The 19,091-nt window shown below is 44.0% G+C and overlaps 1 protein-coding gene across 1 annotated transcript; it reads right to left on the bottom strand.

Annotated features, from left to right (window-relative positions):
* Positions 1-448: 448 nt before the first annotated feature.
* On the bottom strand, positions 449-17,888 carry LOC137323376 (protein S100-B-like). The gene is made up of 3 exons (XM_067986863.1): positions 17,750-17,888; positions 8,794-8,962; positions 449-766 (listed from the first exon to the last, which is right to left on the bottom strand). The coding sequence occupies exons 1-2, from the start codon at positions 17,885-17,887 to the stop codon at positions 8,816-8,818; spliced, it is 285 nt and encodes a 94-aa protein (XP_067842964.1). The 5' UTR covers position 17,888; the 3' UTR covers positions 449-766; positions 8,794-8,815.
* Between the last annotated feature and the right edge of the window lie 1,203 nt (positions 17,889-19,091).

Here is a 19,091-nt window from a genome sequence, read left to right as displayed (position 1 = left end):
CTTCAGCGTCTTCCACTTATTGTTCCAGTGCCGGAAGACGTCTGTCTCTCTCTCTCTCTCTCTCTCTCTCTCCCCCCACCCCACCTCAGCGTTGCAGCTCCAGTCAGCAAACAGCCTGTTAATCGGGTTTGCCACACGCACCTTCACCCCACCACCCCCCGCTGCCATCCCACCACCATTTCAAAATTGAGCCCCTGGTCTCTATTCAGTGACCACTGCTGGAGGGTGTATGTGTTTAAACAATATCAGGCCGGGCACAGATGCCACCCACGGTTGAATAGCCTGCTAACACTCACCACTGAAGCTCATATGTGAAGAACTGGAGATCAGCCAGTGTGCATGGAACCTAATCCAGCAGGAGTCAGTGCTTTCAGGAGACAGAGGTGGAATTAAATACGTCATACGCAATTGTGCAATTGTGCAATGCGATTGATTTTATTTATGGATCCATACAAGCATGTTTAACTGTTTACTGATATAGCCATCCAGGTATGTTAAGAAACATTGTTAATCCTTTACCTAGTTAAACGGGTCTATACATTACATGATCTTTGTCATCATCAGTTGAGATACATTGCTTCCAGAATTATTGCTGATCACCAGCATCTATAGTTGAAGCCCTATGCGTTATGCAGGATAATAGGCTTCTTTACAACTCTGCAGAGGTGAAGGTTAGTTTGCAAGGGGCGTGCTTGCCTGGAGCTGCTTGTTACTTCCACAGTGTCTACATAGGCAGCGTCCTGCTACGCGTTTTGCTTCCAGCGTCCTGTGAAGGAAAATAAAATCAATAAAACACACTAAAAGATTTAAATTACAATCGAGAACTCCTCGAGTGCTTTTTTGAATGGTGCATCTCTTCAGGCGAAATGACTGAGTTTACCACACAAATGCGAATAAACTGTTTTGAGTACAGAAGACCCAATTGGCCTTTCTTTATTTAAAGAAATGAAGACTGTGCCCTGGAAGCTAGCCCTCCTTTTTTGATTCCAGAAGCTCAGGATTCCCACAGAACACCACACTGATGGAGATTGATATCCATCCAAACCAGTGAAGCAGTCAGACTGAACCTCACCTGGTAGCAATGCTCCTCTAACCCGCAGTGTCAGCCAAGGTGAGGTGCTCAAGTCATCAAGCAGGGTTTGAACATACAGCCTTCTACCTTCAGAGGCAAGCATGCATACCAAGCATTGCCCCCTAAAGTAAATCAAGCAAAACCTAATGGGCTGGATTTTGCTGTAAAATGACGGTGAGGTTAACAGCGCTCACCGCTATTCATGTGCAAATCGGACTCAAACTTCCGGTGACTGCACATGCGCAGTTAAACACTGAAATCCGGAAGTTGCTGTCCGAGATGCCCTGCTCCGCCAAAAGCTGCGTGAAAACGACATCCTGCTGTCTGGCTCCCCGTTCAAATGTATTGAACAGTGTGAGAAACCTGATAGATAGGGATTATAAACTCGTCAAAAAAAGTTAAGGCTTGTCTATTCCAGTGTAAGTACCATTTTAACAGTGTGGTAAGTCTTAATTACTGCCAAACAACCTCACTGGCACTGAAAATTAACTTTTACAAGTGTGGAGTCTCATTCATTAGGGTATTAATTATTGTTGAACATTTAAAAAAAAAATTAAATAAAACATTTTTTTCTTTCTGTCTTCTTTAATTCTGTTTCTAAATTTAATCTTTCCCTCTCTTTATTTTGTTTCCTGTACCTGATTTGACATTGAATTCTTTATTCTAACTTACACTTCCTGGTTCAGACTCTGCGCTGCTCATTAATGATTCTTCAACCTGATTAATTAAGGAGATAGTCAGCTGCTTGCCCCGTTCACACAGGTCCCAGATGCCCTGTAGAGGGCGCCGCACTGAATGGGTCTCTAATTTTCAGGAACTTGCCGTGCAAAATCCTGTAGAAAGTCTATGGGCAAGTGCAAGTCTAACGAAAGGCTGGCACTGTTCGTTCACCGCTCACAGCAAAATCTGGCCCATTATCTATCTAACCTTACATCATACATTATACGTCTTTAACCTGTTGCCTTTCTTAGCGTATTTACATAACCTCAGGAGCTCAGCGATTATATCCCACCATCTCTATCCTTTTAACTCTTAATCCAAATATTCAGCTCTTTTTCAAAAAGTCTCAATTGACTCAGCATTAAATGCTTTATCTGGGACTCGATTTCCCACAGTCACTATCCTATGCAGAGGAATTACTCTTTCTGAGTCTTGCTGGAATCTTGTTCATTTTATTCTCAAGTCTTGTCGTTTGCTGCTCACAGTCCTACTAAATAAACTGCTGGCATCTACAATATCGATTTGTCTTGGCGTTTTAAAAACACAGTTCATGGCTCCTCTGTATCCTTTCTCCCATGAAAACAAGGTCAGTTCTTTTCTTTGCAAGTCTAAAGTTCTTCACTTCACCCTCCCCAACATGTCAGCGTCCCTTTGAGGGTAGAGAGTGTATGTGGCCGCATCAAAGATCTATGCAAAGTTAAAATAACCTTTACCAACTTATAGTCTTTGAGGTGCGTCCTATTCTTGGTTTTTATTCTTGATTATTCTTGGTGATCACAGCTTCATAGTGTGTGGCTTATATTCACACCTAGCCCCTTTTCCACCTTTGTTAATGGATGTCCATTCATCATGTATGCATTTCATGGCTCCTGCTCCAATATGTGTAATGTTCCATTTATCTATATTTGCCATTACTTAGCCCATCCATCTCTACACTTACTGATCACCTCTTAGCATGGTTAGTAGTATTGGTATCAGTTGTGGCTCAGTGATTGTGCTCTCACCTCTGAGTCAGTAGGTCTTGGGTTCAAATCTCACTCCAGAGACTTGAACACAAAATGTAAGCTGATACTTCAGAGGGAGTGCTGCACTGTTGGAGGTGCTGTCTTTTGGATGAGATGTTAGACTGAGGCCCCATCTGCCCTCTCAGGTGGATGTAAAAAAAATCCCATGGCATTATTTGAAGAAGAGCAGGGGAGTTCTCCCACTGTCCTGGCCAATATTTATCCCTCAACCAACATCAATAAAAAACAGATGATCTGGTCATTATCATTTTGCTGTTTGTGGAGCCTTGTGTGCAAATTGGCTGCCCGGATTCCTTCATTACAATAGTGACTAAATTTCAAAAGTACTTAATTGGCCGTAAAGCACCTTGGAATGCCCTGGAAGTCTGTCTTTCTTAGCGCTTTAAAAGTGATGGCTGCTTACAGTTTGGGAGCAGATATTTTGTGTCAAATTTCTCTCTCTGCTGTGACATTATAAATCTGCTTATTGGCACTCTGCAGTCGTGACATCAGTGGGAGAGAAATTTGTGATATAATTTCAGGGTGAAGCCAACACAAAATGTACGCTCAAAGGGCACCCAAGTGTTGGCTTCTTGTCACAAATCTGTTGCTTTTTTGTGCAAATTTCAACCTAAAAATGCAGAGTTGTTACTTTGAAATCACCGGATTTGAAAACAAAACCAGTCTCATGAGAGTAGGAGACCTAGTTTGGCACTGGAATTCAAAATGTGACTGAGCTCAGGGTTCCTTCTGCCACCACTCCATCCCTCCTCAGGACCTGTCTTGCTTCTCCCACTGCCTCCTCCATTTCCAGGACTCATCCTGTTGTTACCACTGTCCCTTCCTTCCTCAGGCCCTGTTTTGCTTCTGTTACTGCCTCCTCCCTCTCCAGGGCCTGTCTTGTTGCTACCATTGCCTCTTCCCTCCCCAGGGACCGTCTTGCTGCTGCAGCATCTTCCCTCCTGGGTCACATTCTGCTACTGTTTTCTCTTGATTCTACAGGGCCTGTTCTTCTGCTGCTTGCCCTACCTTTCCCAGGCCTCATATCTGACAGAACGTGTTCCCTGGGACCTCTTCTCCCAGGTCTCATTCTCTGTTGGTCTCTCTAAGTTTGATCCTTTTTACTTTATTGTTATGGGCTGCTCCATTTTTATTTTTTGGAGCCACTGCCATTCGTGTTCTGTTTCTCCGTGTTGTTCCCGTTAGTTGTTAATTCCCAGGGCTGCTCCCTCTGTTGTTTTCTTTTTCCAGGCTGCTCCTGTTTGGGTTTTCCCCCCTGTTCTGTATGGCACTCAGCTGCTGTTCTGCTCTATTTAGTCATAGGACCCCGATTTTCATATTAAAAGGAGCCTGTTGCCTGAAACAGGCGGGTGCTTTGGACACCCAATGGTAGGCCCTTATCAAAATGGAGCCGGCCGCATTGCCAGCGGTAACGGGGCATAAGGTTACCGACCCCATTTTGAGGCCGTTATCACTCAGTTAACACCAGACGAAGGCACTCAAAATCAATCCCAGGGATTTATGTCAAGAATCCAAAGGAATATTCAGACTGGACTGTGCTTGTAAAGGAGGGGAATCGTTAAGTTAGGTTTACATGTTACTTGTGCCGCGATGTGAAGTTTAATTTCCTTTCGCCTATTGTGCATGGTAGCTCCACCGTATAAAAGTCCACTGTAGGTAAAATATTTTTACCTTAGCTATTTACTACTGAGGTTTGCTGATTTAGAGCAATAAATAGGCTTCAAGTGTGGTCTGCTGCATGTTTCACAGCAAGGACATTACAAGATAGTGAAATAGAGGGTGATAGAAATACACTGTCCAGGGTGGGAACTGGAGACCCTCGACACTAGTACAGCATGGTGTGCGCGTGTGTCATAAGAATTTAGGAACGTAAGAAATAGGAGCAGGAGTAGGCCATACGGCCCCTCGAGCCTGCTCCGCCATTCAATAAGATCATGGCTGATCTTCGACCTCAACTCCACTTTCCTGCCCGATCCCCATATCACCTTGACTCCCCTAGAGTCCAAAAATCTATCGATCTCAGCCTTGAACGTATTCAATGACTCAGCATCCACAGCCCTCTGGGGTAGAGAATTCCAAAGATTCACAACCCTCTGTGTGAAGAAATTCCTCCTCATTTGGGACCTTGAACCTCATCAAACGCATGGAAATCCTAAGTGCTTGACAACTGGTCAGAACTCAGAAGGGAGTTTGTATTGTTTTGGTTGGTTGAAAGTCCTTTAATTATTTTCTGGAAAGAAGAATTTGCTCAAGCAAATCCTGCTAGCAACTTAACTAAATTTACCCAAGACACTTTCTCTCCCAGCTGTTTGTTTTATTGTGTAATGAGTAAATCTTTTGCAGAGTTACGTGATGCAATAAAGAGAAGCAAATTACTTGCTACATCACGTGCCTGTGTTAATGAACTGCCCTGGTTTCTGAGGCCTGATGGATTTCAAGCCTGGGTTATGTTGAATCAGAAATATGTGACACATAATGGGGACAACAAGTTCCCCTGAGAGAAAGTATGCATAAACAGATCACTGACCTCTGGGATCCAGGTTTGAATCCAGCCCAGAATGATGGAGTTAAACAGTTTCCTCTCTTTGCTGGTTGTTAGGGTCCTAAATATAGAGTTCAGGACTGTCTATGTGGATGCAGGCCCACAGTCTAATACTGCCCAGTATTAGGTCTAAATTGGCACCAATTTAATATTCTGACTCAGAGGCATTAAGCTGGCCAGCTCAATGGAGCGGGGGGAAGTTGACAGAATGATCTCACACAGAGCTCCGTGCCTTTGTCTACCATTTCAAATCTTTTCCTAATTCTTTCCAATTCCCTTAACTAAAAAAAAAGGCAAATAGAAATGCGCTGGAGGAGATGGTGAAAAGCATTAAAATCCAATCTTGAACAATAGGGTCTGAGAGTTGCCATGGAAACAGAATGCTATGTACTTGACAGCATACATTCCAAGCACCTCTCAACCAGTCAGAGAGTGTTCCAATTGCTGAGGAGAGATGATTTTCATAAAGTATTGAAGTCATTACATTCAAGAGTTTTTAAAACATTTTTGAATGCTTGCGAATAAGTATATGCAGCAAGAAGATAGATGCAGATTAGTGATTATATTATCTAATTTATCCATCTTTTGGTGAACAGCAGGATGAAGGATACTAATGTTGGGAATTGAATACTTTTCTCATCATGATAAAGTTTAAGCGTAGCTCAGTGGTAGCACTCTTAACTCTCAGTCAGAAGGTTCTGGATTCAAACCCCAGTCTAGGACTTCAGTGCATAATCTGGGCTGACATTCCAGTGCAGGACTGTTGCAATGTTGAAGATGCTGTCCTTCAATTGAGATACTCAGGTGAACGTTAAAGATCCCTGACACTATTTCCCGCCAGACAAGGGTTAGGCAATGACCATCTCCAACAAGAGAGAGTCTAACCACCTCCCCTTGACATTCAACGGCATTACCATCGCCAAATCCCCCACAATCAACATCCTGGGGGTCACCATTGACCAGAAACTTAACTGAACCAGCCATGTAAATACTGTGGCTACAAGAGCAGGTCAGAGGCTGGGTGTTCTTCGGCGAGTGACTCACCTCCTGACCCCCCAAAGCCTTTCCACCATCTACAAGGCACAAGTCAGGAGTGTGATGGAATACTCTCCACTTGCCTGGATGAGTGCAGTTCCATCAACACTCAAGAAGCTCGACACCATCCAGGACAAAGCAGCCCGCTGATTGGCACCCTATCCACCATGTTAAACGCTCAATCCCTCCACCACCGTGGCTGCAGTGTGTACCATCTACAAGATGCACTGCAGCAACTCACCAAGGCTTCTTCGACAGCACTTCCAAAACCCGCGACCTCTACCACCTAGATGGACAAGGGCAGCAGATGCATGGGAACACTACCATCTGCATGTTCCTCTCCAAATCATACACCATCCTGACTTGGAAATATATTACTGTTCCTTCATCGTCGCTGGGTCAAAATCCTGGAACTCCCAACCTAACAGCACTGTGGGAGAACCTTCACCACACGGACTGTAGCGGTTCAAGAAGATGGCTCACCACCACGTCCTCAAGGGCAATTAGGGATGGGCAATAAATGCTGGCCGATTCAAAGGTAAGTGGGAAAGAAAACTGTGAGTAGGACACAAAGAGTCTGCAAAGGGATATAGACAGGTTAAGTGAGTGGGCAAGAAGGTGGCAGATGGCGTATAATGTGGGGAAATGTGAGGTTATTCACTTTGGTAGGAAGAATAGAAAAACAGAATATTTTTTAAATGGTGAGAAACTATTAAATGTTGGTGTTCAGAGAGACTTCGGTGTCGTCATACAAGAAACACAAAAAGTTAGCATGCAGGTACAGCAAGCAATTAGGAAGGCAAATGGTATGTTGGCCTTTGTTGCATGGGGTTGGAGTACAAGAGTAAGGAAGTCTTACTACAATTGTACAGGGCTTTGGTGAGACCTCACCTGGAGTACTACGTACAGTTTTGGTCTCCTTATTGAAGGAAGGATATACTTGCCTTAGATGCGGTGCAACAAAGTTTAATTCCTGGGATGAGCGGGATGTCCTATGGGGAGAGATTGAGTAGAATGGGCCTATACTCTCTGGAGTTTAGAAGAATGAGAGGTGATCTCATTGAAACATATAAGATTCTGAGGGGGCTTGACGGGGTAGATGCTCAGAGGCTGTTTCCCCTGGCTGACAAATCTAGAATTAGGGGGAATAGTCTCAGGATAAGGGGTCAGCCATTTAAAACTGAGATGAGAAGGAATTTCTTCACACAGAGGGTTGTGAATCTTTGGAATTCTCTACCCCAGAGGGCTGTGGATGCTGAGTCATTGAATATATTCAAGGCTGAGATGGATAGATTTTTGGACTTTAGAGGAATCAAGGGATATGCGGATCGGACAGGAAAGTGGAGTTGAGGTCGAAGATCAGCCATAATTTTATTGAATGGCGGAGTAGGCTCGAGGGGCCATGTGGCCTACTCCTGCTCCTATTTCTTATGTTCTTATGGCCTTGCCAGCAACGCCCACATCCCATGAATGAATTTTTAAAAAATTTGAAGGAGAGTAGGAAGTTCTCCTGGTGTTCTGGCTAATATTCCTCCTTCAACCAACACCAGCAGAAACAGATTAACTGGCCATTCATATCATTACTGGTTGTAGGACTGTGACAAACACAAGATGGCTGATGGATTTACCCACAGCAGCAAGTGTTGTAATTCAATCTATATGAGCAATCTATAAGATATCGTATAACTGCAAATTCTTTCTTTCCACCCAGTGTCATTAAGCATTCACAGTTCTGGTACAGCGCAGGGTTGGACACCAAATAAAGGACTCTCTGCTCTGACCAGCAGGCACCCCAGCTCAAGTACAGCAGGGGTTAGATGCAGAATGAAATTTCCTTTGCACTACTCTGTCACGTTCTTACAGGTCACGCGCAATATGAGTTAGAAGCAATGTGAAGCTCCCTCAACGCTATCCCAACATTGCCTTAAATTCATCCTCAAAAGATCATCTCTAACTACAACAGTGTGTACCACGGTGAATTGTAAACAATTTTACAACACCAAGTTATAGTCCAACAAATTTATTTTAAATTCCACAAGCTTTCAGAGGCTTCCTCCTTCGTCAGGTGAATGGTGTCACACCGTTCACCTGACAAAGGAGGAAGCCTCCGAAAGCTTGTGGAATTTAAAATAAATTTGTTGGACTATAACTTGGTGTTGTAAAATTGTTTACAATTGTCAACCCCAGTCCATCACCGGCATCTCCACATCATACCACGGTGAAAGCAGTGCTTTTAAGAGTGAGCTAAAAACAAACAAAATCAGTTGGCCCAGGAAGACATGAATTTCTCTGGACCTGCCAGCAGTCTGAGGGTTGGTATTTTTAGCATATGATGCTCATTAACTCTAGCTTCTCACAAGCCATTAGAATCAGAAAACATGAAGAAAACGATGTCTTACATTGTGCCATCACATGATCCGTCTACTCGTCTTCCGGCACAAAGAACTCATGACAAGCTATGGTTACCACACTGATGAAAGTAATAAACTCCTGAAAGTTGCACTCCGCATCACAATCAGAATCCAGGTTTGCCATCAGCTTGTCCACGGACCCTTGGTCTTTGATGTCCTAAAAAAGGTTTCGAAAACAAGCTTCAAAAAGCAAAACAAACACACTCTTGCACACGTGTACATTATTGATTTATATACAGATCATCCTGCAGACAGGCTATGCCTTCAACTTAAACTATTTGTTTGGCTTTTAAAAAATATATGCATGGTAATTTAAAGTCAAGTGTCAAGCAGTTCAACACTTCAAGCAACAGACCTGTAATATTTCATTACATTACAGGTTGTCCTCCAACAAGGTGTTTGCTTCTCCAATTCTTTTGACGGTAGATAAGCAGTTAAAAACCAGATTCACCCGCAAAAACATTCCTTTCTTTATTTTGATATAATAATTTCAAAATTTGTCATTTTGCTTGAGCCAGTTGTTCCAAAGAACAGACAAGTCATTCAATTCAAATTCAAACATCTTGTAGCATTGGTTTGAATGTATATGATTGGTAGCTCTTTTTGGAGCTGAACAGACATTTATCTAAATTTGCTTGGTCCCAGTCTATTTCTCAGTCTGTCTGGTTCAAATTGGAGAGTCTGTCTGAAGTCTTCAAAGAGAGTTAGACAGGCCAGAGAGTTTCCACGGACAATGTGAAAAAAAGTATGTAAGAATATGTTGTACATTACAGTTTAGTGCGACTATTTGTTATTTCCTACTTATGTGAGATAGTTAGCCTTAAAATCTACTGTAAAATGTACAATGTGTCACTGCTACTGTTTTATTTATTCTTTTACTGTTTAATAAATTTGTTTGGCAGTTAAAGCTTAAGTCGTGGTCCAGTGAAATGTTTATTCTGCCCTCTTCCAAAGTCAGGAAAGATTATGTCAGAGCATGTGATAAAATCAGCAAGCTAGAATAAAGAGTAGAGGGTTCTTCATTTAACCCCTGGGCACCTACAAATTTAAGCACTTTCCTCGACATAGGAACAAGCGTCGTCTACTGGAATGGTCTGAACCATAAATCAAAAGATACCTGGAGTAAAAAAAAGGCTAAGTTGGGCTATGTTAGGAGCTTGTTCAACAATCAAGTGGGTTCAAATGGCATCGTAGATTGCATGAGATGTTTGTGAGCATCAATTGAATCCCTGGCTCATTTTGGCCCTTGACTCACTCCAATCCATGTTATACAGTACGTGCAGGTGTGGTACTGAGCCAGTGAGACCAGAAGTTCCCAAATTCCATCCCTAGTCTGTGCTCAGTTAGCTGATGAGATGGCAGTTTGGGTACTACAATTGGCATCAGTATCTCTGGGCTCTGAAGGGGGGAAACAAATCAATGAGGCTGCTCGTTTCTGATCCCTATCCAGTGACCCCTGCTGAAAAGTGCATGCATGGGCATTGCGTGAAGACAGAATGGGGTTCGGCTCCATGAAGGAATTGTGGGCCAACACTCATAGCAAGGATCACACATGGAAAGTAACCAATTGGGCAAAGTTTGAGAGGGCTGCCTGTTGAACCAAACCCCTGCATGAGTTAGGACCTTCTGGAGAAGAGGGGAAAAAAATGAAAATAAATACCTCAGAAATATAAACATAGACAGAATAATGGATACTTTATGGTCTGGATGCTCTCATCTTATATCAAGGCATCTGTTTTCCCTGTATAATTAATAGATATCCCTTGGCAATGCTCATGATGAGTCAGAGGATACGTGGGACAGGAAGTAACTGTGACGCTTACAGGAAGTGCATGCTACACGCAAGACTTTTAATATGTTATAGATAGTTGTTCAGTTCTTGAGTGTTTTATTTTCGGTTCTTAATGACAATAGTATTTTTTTTTATTCGTTCATGGGATGTGGGCGTCGCTGGCGAGGCCAACATTTATTGCCCATCCCTAATTGCCCTTGAGAAGGTGGTGGTGAGCCGCCTTCTTGAACCGCTGCAGTCCGTGTGGTGAAGGTTCTCCCACAGTGCTGTTAGGTAGGGAGTTCCAGGATTTTGACCCAGCGACGATGAAGGAACATCGATATACTTCCAAGTCGGAATGGTATGTGACTTGGAGGAGAACGTGCAGGTGGTGTTGTTCCCAGGTGCCTGCTGCCCTTGTCCTTCTAGGTGGTAGAGGTGGTGGGTTTGGGAGGTGCTGTCGAAGAAGCCTTGGCGAGTTGCTGCAGTGCATCCTGTAGATAGTACACATTGTAGCCATGGTGCGCGGTGTTGAAGGGAGTGAGTGTTTAAGGTGGTGGATGGGGTGCCAATCAAATGGGCTGCTTTGTCCTGGATGCTGTCGAGCTTCTTGTGTTGTTGGAGCTGCACTCATCCAGGCAAGTGGAGTGTATTCCATCACACTCCTGACTTGTGCCTTGTAGATAATGGAAAGGCTTTGGGGAGTCAGGAGGTGAGTCACTTGCCACAGAATACCCAGCCTCTGACCTGCTCTTGTAGCCACAGTATTTATGTGGCTGGTCCAGTTAAGTTTCTGGTCAATGTTGACCCCCAGGATGTTGATGGTGGGGAATTCGGTGATGGTAATGCCTTTGAGTGTTATGGGGAGGTGATTAGACTCTCTCTTGTTGGAGATGGTCATTGCCTGGCACTTGTCTGATGCGAATGTTATTTGCCACTTATCAGCCCAAGCCTGGATGTTGTCCAGGCCTTGCTGCATGTGGGCTCGGACTGCTTCATTATCTGAGGGGTTGCCAATGGAACTGAACACTGTGCAATCGTCAGCGAACATCCCCATTTCTGACCTTATGATGGCGGGAAGGTCATTGATGAAGCAGCTAAAGATGGTTGGGCCTAGGACACTACCCTGAGGAACTCCTGCAGCAATGTCCTGGGGCTGAGATGATTGGCCTCCAACAACCACTACCATTTTCCTTTGTGGTAGGTATGATTCCAGCTAGTGGAGAGTTTTCCCCCTGATTCCCATTGACTTCAATTTTACTAGGGCTCCTTGGTGCCACACTCGGTCAAATGCTGCCTTGATGTCAAGGGCAGTCACTCTCACCTCAACTCTGAAATTCAGCTCTTTTGTCCATGTTTGGACCAATTTTTCTTTCCCTAATGGTGATACGAACGGAAATCTGCCCCTGTGTCTTCAGTAGAAGAGGGGAGAAAAAGTGGAGGGAAAAATGTTTCTGGTGTTTGGAATACTTAAGAGGTGATTTTGGTTGTTCTTTTTCTACTCCTTAAATCATATGGTTATCTGAATTTAAATTAGGGACAAATAGCTGCTTTAAAAAACACATATATTGTTGAACAGATGCGTTGTGATACAGTAGGTCGTAGATCAATGCTTGTGTCCCCATAGTGTCTTCACAAGTTCCTAATCTCACTTGAACCAAGGAGAGGTCAAGACCCTATCACACACGGAGAGAGAGAGAGAAAATACATTGCAGGCATTAATCGTGTGCTGCAGTGGTTCTCAGGCACCTACTAACGGTTACTCCAGACTGCATTGATGCACACTGGCAATAGGTGACGATCTGGAGTGCAACAACCTGCACTGATAATAGTGCCGCTCGTGCAAAAGAAATGTCACAATGCACATCACAATGCAGAAAGTTGGACACTCAGCAGAAACACTTAGAGGCTTTTGTCAGAGAGACTTTTAAGGAGGTTTTTGAAGGCATTGAGAGAGTCGGGAGATAATAACATTTTGGGAGAGAATTTCAGAGGACGGGGATATGATGACTGAAAATAATAGAAAAAGGAAGGTAGAAATTATTTTAATAAGAGTCTCATTCTCATCTTGAAGGAACTTTGATTGTTTCCAGATGTTTGGAGAAATTAAGATTCCTCTTTCCATCATTCACCATTTACTTCTTTTTACATTTACTTTCTGCATTGTCTCGTAACCAGACCTATCTTTTAAAGGGACCACGCTTCTGTCTGGTAATACGATTAACATGTGGACAAGAATAGCGGCCGAATGACATCATCACATCATCCACCATGTCTGCACCTGAAAAAATGTTTCAATGTTGCTTACAAAAGCACTTAAATGCCCCTTGTGGAAACCACATCACAATATTTTGATGTTTCAATGAGGCCTCTATTCTAGCGCAGCTCTAGCCAATATGGTGGCTGTGGAAAACATTGTTTGGAGCAGTGTGTTTTGCAAACCAAACCTGAACCAAAAACACCCCTGGAGGGGGACTGTGCCTCTTTAAGATGTGTTATGCAAGTTCACAGGCATGGAATGTGGATCAAAGGAACTTATGCCAAGCCTTTGATGATGAGAGATACTCTCACTATATCGGGCCTCTACTGAACTATTTTACAACTTTGATCAATTATTCATGTCTATTCGGTTAGGTGATTGCTGCAGGCCGGGTAATTCTCTTTGGTAATTCTGTAATAATTAGCACTGTCAACAAGAGAAACAGCAGTACTGGGGGACCTGGAACTAAGGTTCCTCTTATGAAAAACCAAGATCCCCACTCCAAAAACTGTTAGAATGGAAACCCTGTGACAAAAAGCACAGTGAGAGCATATTGTCCACCGCTATCTTTGTTGCTGGCGGTGAAGAAGCTTCATTCCAAAACCACTTTGCCTCTCTATCTGCCTTCCTGCCTTCCAAACACCTAGTGGCTCTTTGACTGTACCTTCTGTCTCCCCAATTGTATTCCTTCACTTCCTGTTGTCCCGCTGACATGTTTGTCCACGTGAAGAACCCTATAAACATGTAGGTTGTTGCTGGTGTGATGTTACCTTCACTGAGTTTAACAATGTAAAAGTCACAAGACAAAGCACAGTGCTAACGAGGAAGCTGCCTTGACGCCTTGTGGTGTTTGGAGCTCAAAAGATATTTTATTTCAACTTGTGAGGGCAGAGTCTGAATATCAGATTTCACTGATATAACATCCTTTGAACTATATGCTTCCCTTAGCAGAGAGGTGAATAACCAGGGGGCATAGATTTAAAGTAGTTAGAAGAAGAATTAGAGGGGAGCTGAGGAGAAAGTTTTTTCACCCAGAGGGTGGTGGGGGTCTGGAATTCACTGCCTGAAAGGGTGATGGAGGCAGAAACCCTCACTGCATTTGAAAAGTACTTGGATGTGTACTAGAAGTGCAGTAACCTACAAGGTTACGGACCAAGAGCTGGAAAGTGGGATTAGGCTGGATAGCTCTTTATCAGCCGGCACAGATGTGATGGGCCGAATGGCCTACTTCTGTGCCGTAAATTTCAATGATTCTATACTTGCTGCTATCTGGCAAGCAATAAAAGAAGGTTAAACCAAGATTATGTACCACACGGTGCTCCGCGTGTGTCACGTTAATTCATGCACCCCCCCCCCCACCAGAAAAAATCGATGCTGCCAAGATTAATGTGATCAACTCAACAAGCTGAAAAATAAAAACAGAAGCAGATTCCCCCAGTCATCGACATGAAATGTTAACTCTGTTTCTCTCTCCGCAGATTCTGCCTGACCTGCTGTGTGTTTCCAGCATTTCCTGTTTTTATTTCAGATTTCCTCCAGTGGCTGGTTCGGGGTACCAGAGTGTCTATTGACACCACTGTGTCAGCCACTGTGTTCTGGCCCGGAATAGTGGTGTCACTATATGCAGCCAGCAAAGCCACAAAACCAGTCGCCAGGGAAGGTCTCACCCAGACCTCATAGCTCACTGCCCCTTTTCCCACCTCGTGTAATTTAGTTAAACAAGCATTCAACCAATGAGATAAACTATACAAAATCACTAAAGCCAACCAAAACCGGAATGAGGATTACAAACAGAACGGCTCTGAAATTCCAGGGGGGGGTTTCTCCCAGTTTCTGGCTATCTTCCTGATGGTCCTGCTGGTTTCCTGTTGGAGTTATAGTGGGAGATTGGGAGAACGCCCGGGGAACTTCACAACCAACCTATTTCAAGAGGCAGCTGGGAAGGAAATAAATTCCCAGTCACGGGCCAGACAATAACTCAATCACCAAAATAAAATTTCAGATCCTGTTTTTAGATATTTAGGAACAAATAAAAAAAAAACATACTTTGCCCCAGTGGCTCAATGAGTTTATCTAATGAGTAGCTGAGACATACAGACCAGGAAGGACCCAGGTTCAATTCCTAATCTGTGCTGACTTAGTTGATCGCAGCTTAGGCGCTGCTAAGAGGCCCCACTCCTCCTGGGTCAGGGAGAGGAAAGTCATCTGGGGTTCCTGTTCCTGATTGCTATCCAGTGATCCCTGCTAGATATGCACATGCATGAACATTGAGTCATATTGAGTTACCCCTACTCCCCCTTGTGGTTGAACAGTCTGCTGACACTCATTGCCAATGCTTACACATAAATGGCCGCTTGCATACAGTGCTATGCAAGGACCAGTGACCGTGGAGTTGTGCCCCAGTAAGACCAGAACGTCTTTGGGGCGGGGGGGAGGAAAACCGGTGAGGAAAAGATAATGAAAATGAAGTAGTGTTACGATGCTGATTTGTTTCCTCGGGGCAAGTGGCCAATATGGGACAGCATGCCCGAACAATCTGTGATGTGACAATGATCCCAGCAGGTTCCACATCAACACTGACACCTGGCTTCATACCGCCTTGAGGTACAATTGACAAGCAACAACCTACTCTCCAGTACCAGGCTCCAGAAATGCAAGGCTCAAGAATTCCCCCGGTTGCTGTGAGGTTGTCACATCTTAAATGCGTTTATGAAAATGTCCTCCTTTCAGTATTTCTAGTGAAGTTCTAAGTGGGTTCTTTTAGAACGTGTTTCCGATTTTGCTAGAAATAGTGAATAGAGTATATTTTTGCAGTGACATTCACAATAGCGACCAGAGGGATTCTGACCCCCCTCTTTGTTGCTTGATTCTGGGATATGCACCAAGTTTTCATTAATTAAAAAAAGGTCACAAAGAAAGATGAGAAGGAGAGTGGGAAGCTCCAAGGCTCGGAGGGAATATTTTTTTACCCTATTTCTTCTCCCATACAGGGGGAAGCATTTCCTGGACCCTCTTTTCTCAATGAATTCTCCCGTTGCTCTTTTATTCTCTCTCTCACTCTCCAGCCTTCATAAACACCCCAGGCTAACATATTACATGGCATTGCTCACCAGTTCCCTGTTGAAGGCTGCATGTTCTCCCGATCTCCCACTGTAACTTCAGCGGGAAATTGATGCAAACCCCAGAGATATGGGATAATGGGCCAGTTACGCCTTTCCTTTGGGGTTTCCGCAGATCTTCCGCCGAAGTTACAGCAGATGATAGAGAGAAACCCCGTGCAAGTTCTACCCCTTTATTTTGTTTTTTTTGCTGACTCACTCACTGCACCCCAGTTCTCAGAACGGCTGCTGCTACATATAAATAAGCATAGGTAATTACTCAGCTTGTGCATTAGATGGCTCTGTACTTACAGTCAGTGGGCACATTTTATAATTTAGCCCATCTAGTGTAGAGCTTAGCGCAACTGGAATGCATGGCGAGAATTCGGGTGCAGAGGTCAGCGTCCTTGATGGTTTTCCATCTGTTATTAATGGACACGCTAACCTCTATACACACATTCCCAAATTCCCGGTAACTCGTGGCTCTGCATTGGGAGTGCTAATCTGTACAATCCACCCCAATATCTAAGATGACTGTAGCTGCTACAGTCTACACTCCACCGTGCTACGCTCATGGGACTGTGGAGTGTCAGCACTTGGATCCTATCCCTCAATTTGCTCTCAGCCATGTTGCTTGTAGGAAGGATGTGAATTTAGACCAGGCAATTAATCCACAGGAAGGGAGGGGGAAAATAATCAGATGGTGAGACATTCCCGGGTAGGGTTGCCAACTCTGGTTGGACCTACTCCTGGAGGTTTCATCACATGATCTCTCGCCTCTAACCGCATCACCCCCACGCTCCCATCATTGGTCGCCCAACACGTCCATCCTTGTGACGCATTTCCTTCCCAGATCAAGTGTAAAGCAAACTCTTTTTTTACTTGATTGGGTGATTCTTCACTGTCAGTCAAACAAACAATTTTCCCATCCCCAATATTTTTGCAACTGATGAATGAAAGTGCTCAAAGAAAATGAAAACGCATACAATTTTATTTAATGCCATGATTTTTCTCTTCAGGTGGGGGAGTCCAGACCAAGGGCGCATGACCTTAAAATTAGAGCTAGGCCATTCAGGGGTGATGTCAGGAAGCACTTCTTCTCACAAAGATTAGTGGAAATCTGGAACTCTCTCCCCCAAAAAGCCGTTGAGGCTGGGTTAAATGAAAATTTCAATACTGAGATTGATAGATTTTGTTAGGCAAGGGTATTAAGAGTTACGGAACCAAGTTAGGTAGACGGAGTTAAGATACAGATCAGCCATGATCTAATTGAACGGCAGAACAGGCTCGAGGGGCTGAATGGCCTACTCCTGTTCCTATGTTCCTGGATGGTCGCAGCAGTGTTCTGGAAATTAATATTTAATTCCTGGAGACTCCAGACCAATCCTGGAGGGTTGGCAACCCTACTCCAAGGTTGCTTCTCTGTTCTTCTTGAGAGTTGGTTCATAACAGCATTGCAGTTATGAACCAACCAGAGTCCTCCTGGTTCTGGGTATCACATGGCGCAGAAGGACAACAACCAAAAAAAATAATAATTCCTCCTTCAGTGCATTTCGTGGCTCCTAATTGTGCTGAACACCAAATCAACACATCGCTATTAGTGTGGGGATCCCACCAATGCAGCTCGCAGTGTGAAGTAAATAAATAATGTCTCCGCATAAAGGGTGTTTGTTGTTGTGAGAGAAAAAACTTTCAATCTGAGCCCTGGCACCATTATTTGAGATACACTGCCAAGACCCAAAACACTGTTAGCAGAACCAATGCAAAAGTCCCCTTTCCCTCTACATGGCTAAAAAAGAATTTGATCATACTCACGCCAATGAAGTTGGTGAGCTCGTTGTTAATGAGCTCCTTCAGTTCCACGTTCTTCAGCTTCAGCTTGTCTCCTTCTTTTCCACTATATTTGTGAAAAGTTTCAATAATTGTGGCCATCGCATTCTCCAGATCAGACATTCTGTCGATATGAACCCTGCTCGAGAGTGAAAAAAGTGGAATGAGTTATAATACAAACTGGTGACGTCCTCTTATAGACAAAGGCCTGCCCAATATTCATGAAAATCACCGAAAGAAACGCTAAGTGAGAACTCTGTTCTTTGCCTGCTGATAACTGAAAAATAATTCTTAAATAATTCCCCACTTCTGAAAATTTTAATAAATCCCATTTCCAACTTGCCCGAATGCCTCAGTTGGCAAAAGCAGCATGTAGTTAAACCCACCGAGAGCAGAGGGCCCCAGGTTTGATTCTCAATCTGCGCGGATCTCAGTTGGGACAACAGGCGGGAGCTACAATTGGTCTCACCATCTCTGGGCTAGGAAGACAAAACAAAATCATCCGGATCTCTATCCAATCACCCCCTGCTCAAAAATTCATGTGTGTGGACATCTGAAATCTGGATTGTACCTAATTAAAAATGTTCATAAGCATTAACTGAAGACAGAAACATTAAGGGCCTTTTCATGATGCTTCAGTGGGGTGGGGTGGGGTGGGGGGGAAGCACTCACAAGAAATGCAGTGATAGGGCTACAACCGCTCCATCATGTAAAGGAAAATCAGGCCGGGTGTATAATGGGCGGCTGATCTGCCACCGCCCGTTTTGTACTGCCTACCGTTGTTGAATTTCAACCCCTATGTTTTCTTGTTGCTCAGGAAAAGGTACCACATAACTAGCGCCAAGGAACTGCTATGGGAGAAGGAACGCCAATCTTAAAATCTTTGAGTGCCTGAGGATGGGGCTCTGCTGCTAACAGGCAGACAAACAGGAGTGGCTTCAGGAGATGGAGAAGCAGGAGGTGAAATGCCAAAACCTGGTTGGTAAAGACAGGGCAAGGGGGAGCACAGACTGTTTCAGTTTTATGTGGACTGCCATAGTATCACACTGGCCATGCACTTAACCACTATTATTTAAGGAGTCATGTGAGTGTTTACATGGTTAAACAAGCTTTTGTGCATTCTTATGAATGCCTTGGAGGAAGCCAGGCATTCAGATCAAAGGCCCAGGAGTAGAAGAGAGGGAGAGTGCAATTCCCCCACGGAGGGTGGAGAAATGACTGCCCTCGGCTGAGGAGCCAAGGGAGTCAGCTCACAGAGACCCAGTCTTTTAAAGAATAATAATTTGGGAGCATTGATCTGGTGTGGAGGTGGTGGAGATGGTTTCCA

Source organism: Heptranchias perlo, chromosome 7, assembly GCF_035084215.1.
Source record: "Heptranchias perlo isolate sHepPer1 chromosome 7, sHepPer1.hap1, whole genome shotgun sequence".
In the NCBI taxonomy this organism is placed as follows: Eukaryota; Metazoa; Chordata; class Chondrichthyes; order Hexanchiformes; family Hexanchidae; genus Heptranchias; species Heptranchias perlo.
Note: the sequence above shows the minus strand (reverse complement) of the source record. Positions and strands in the feature narration are given on the sequence as shown.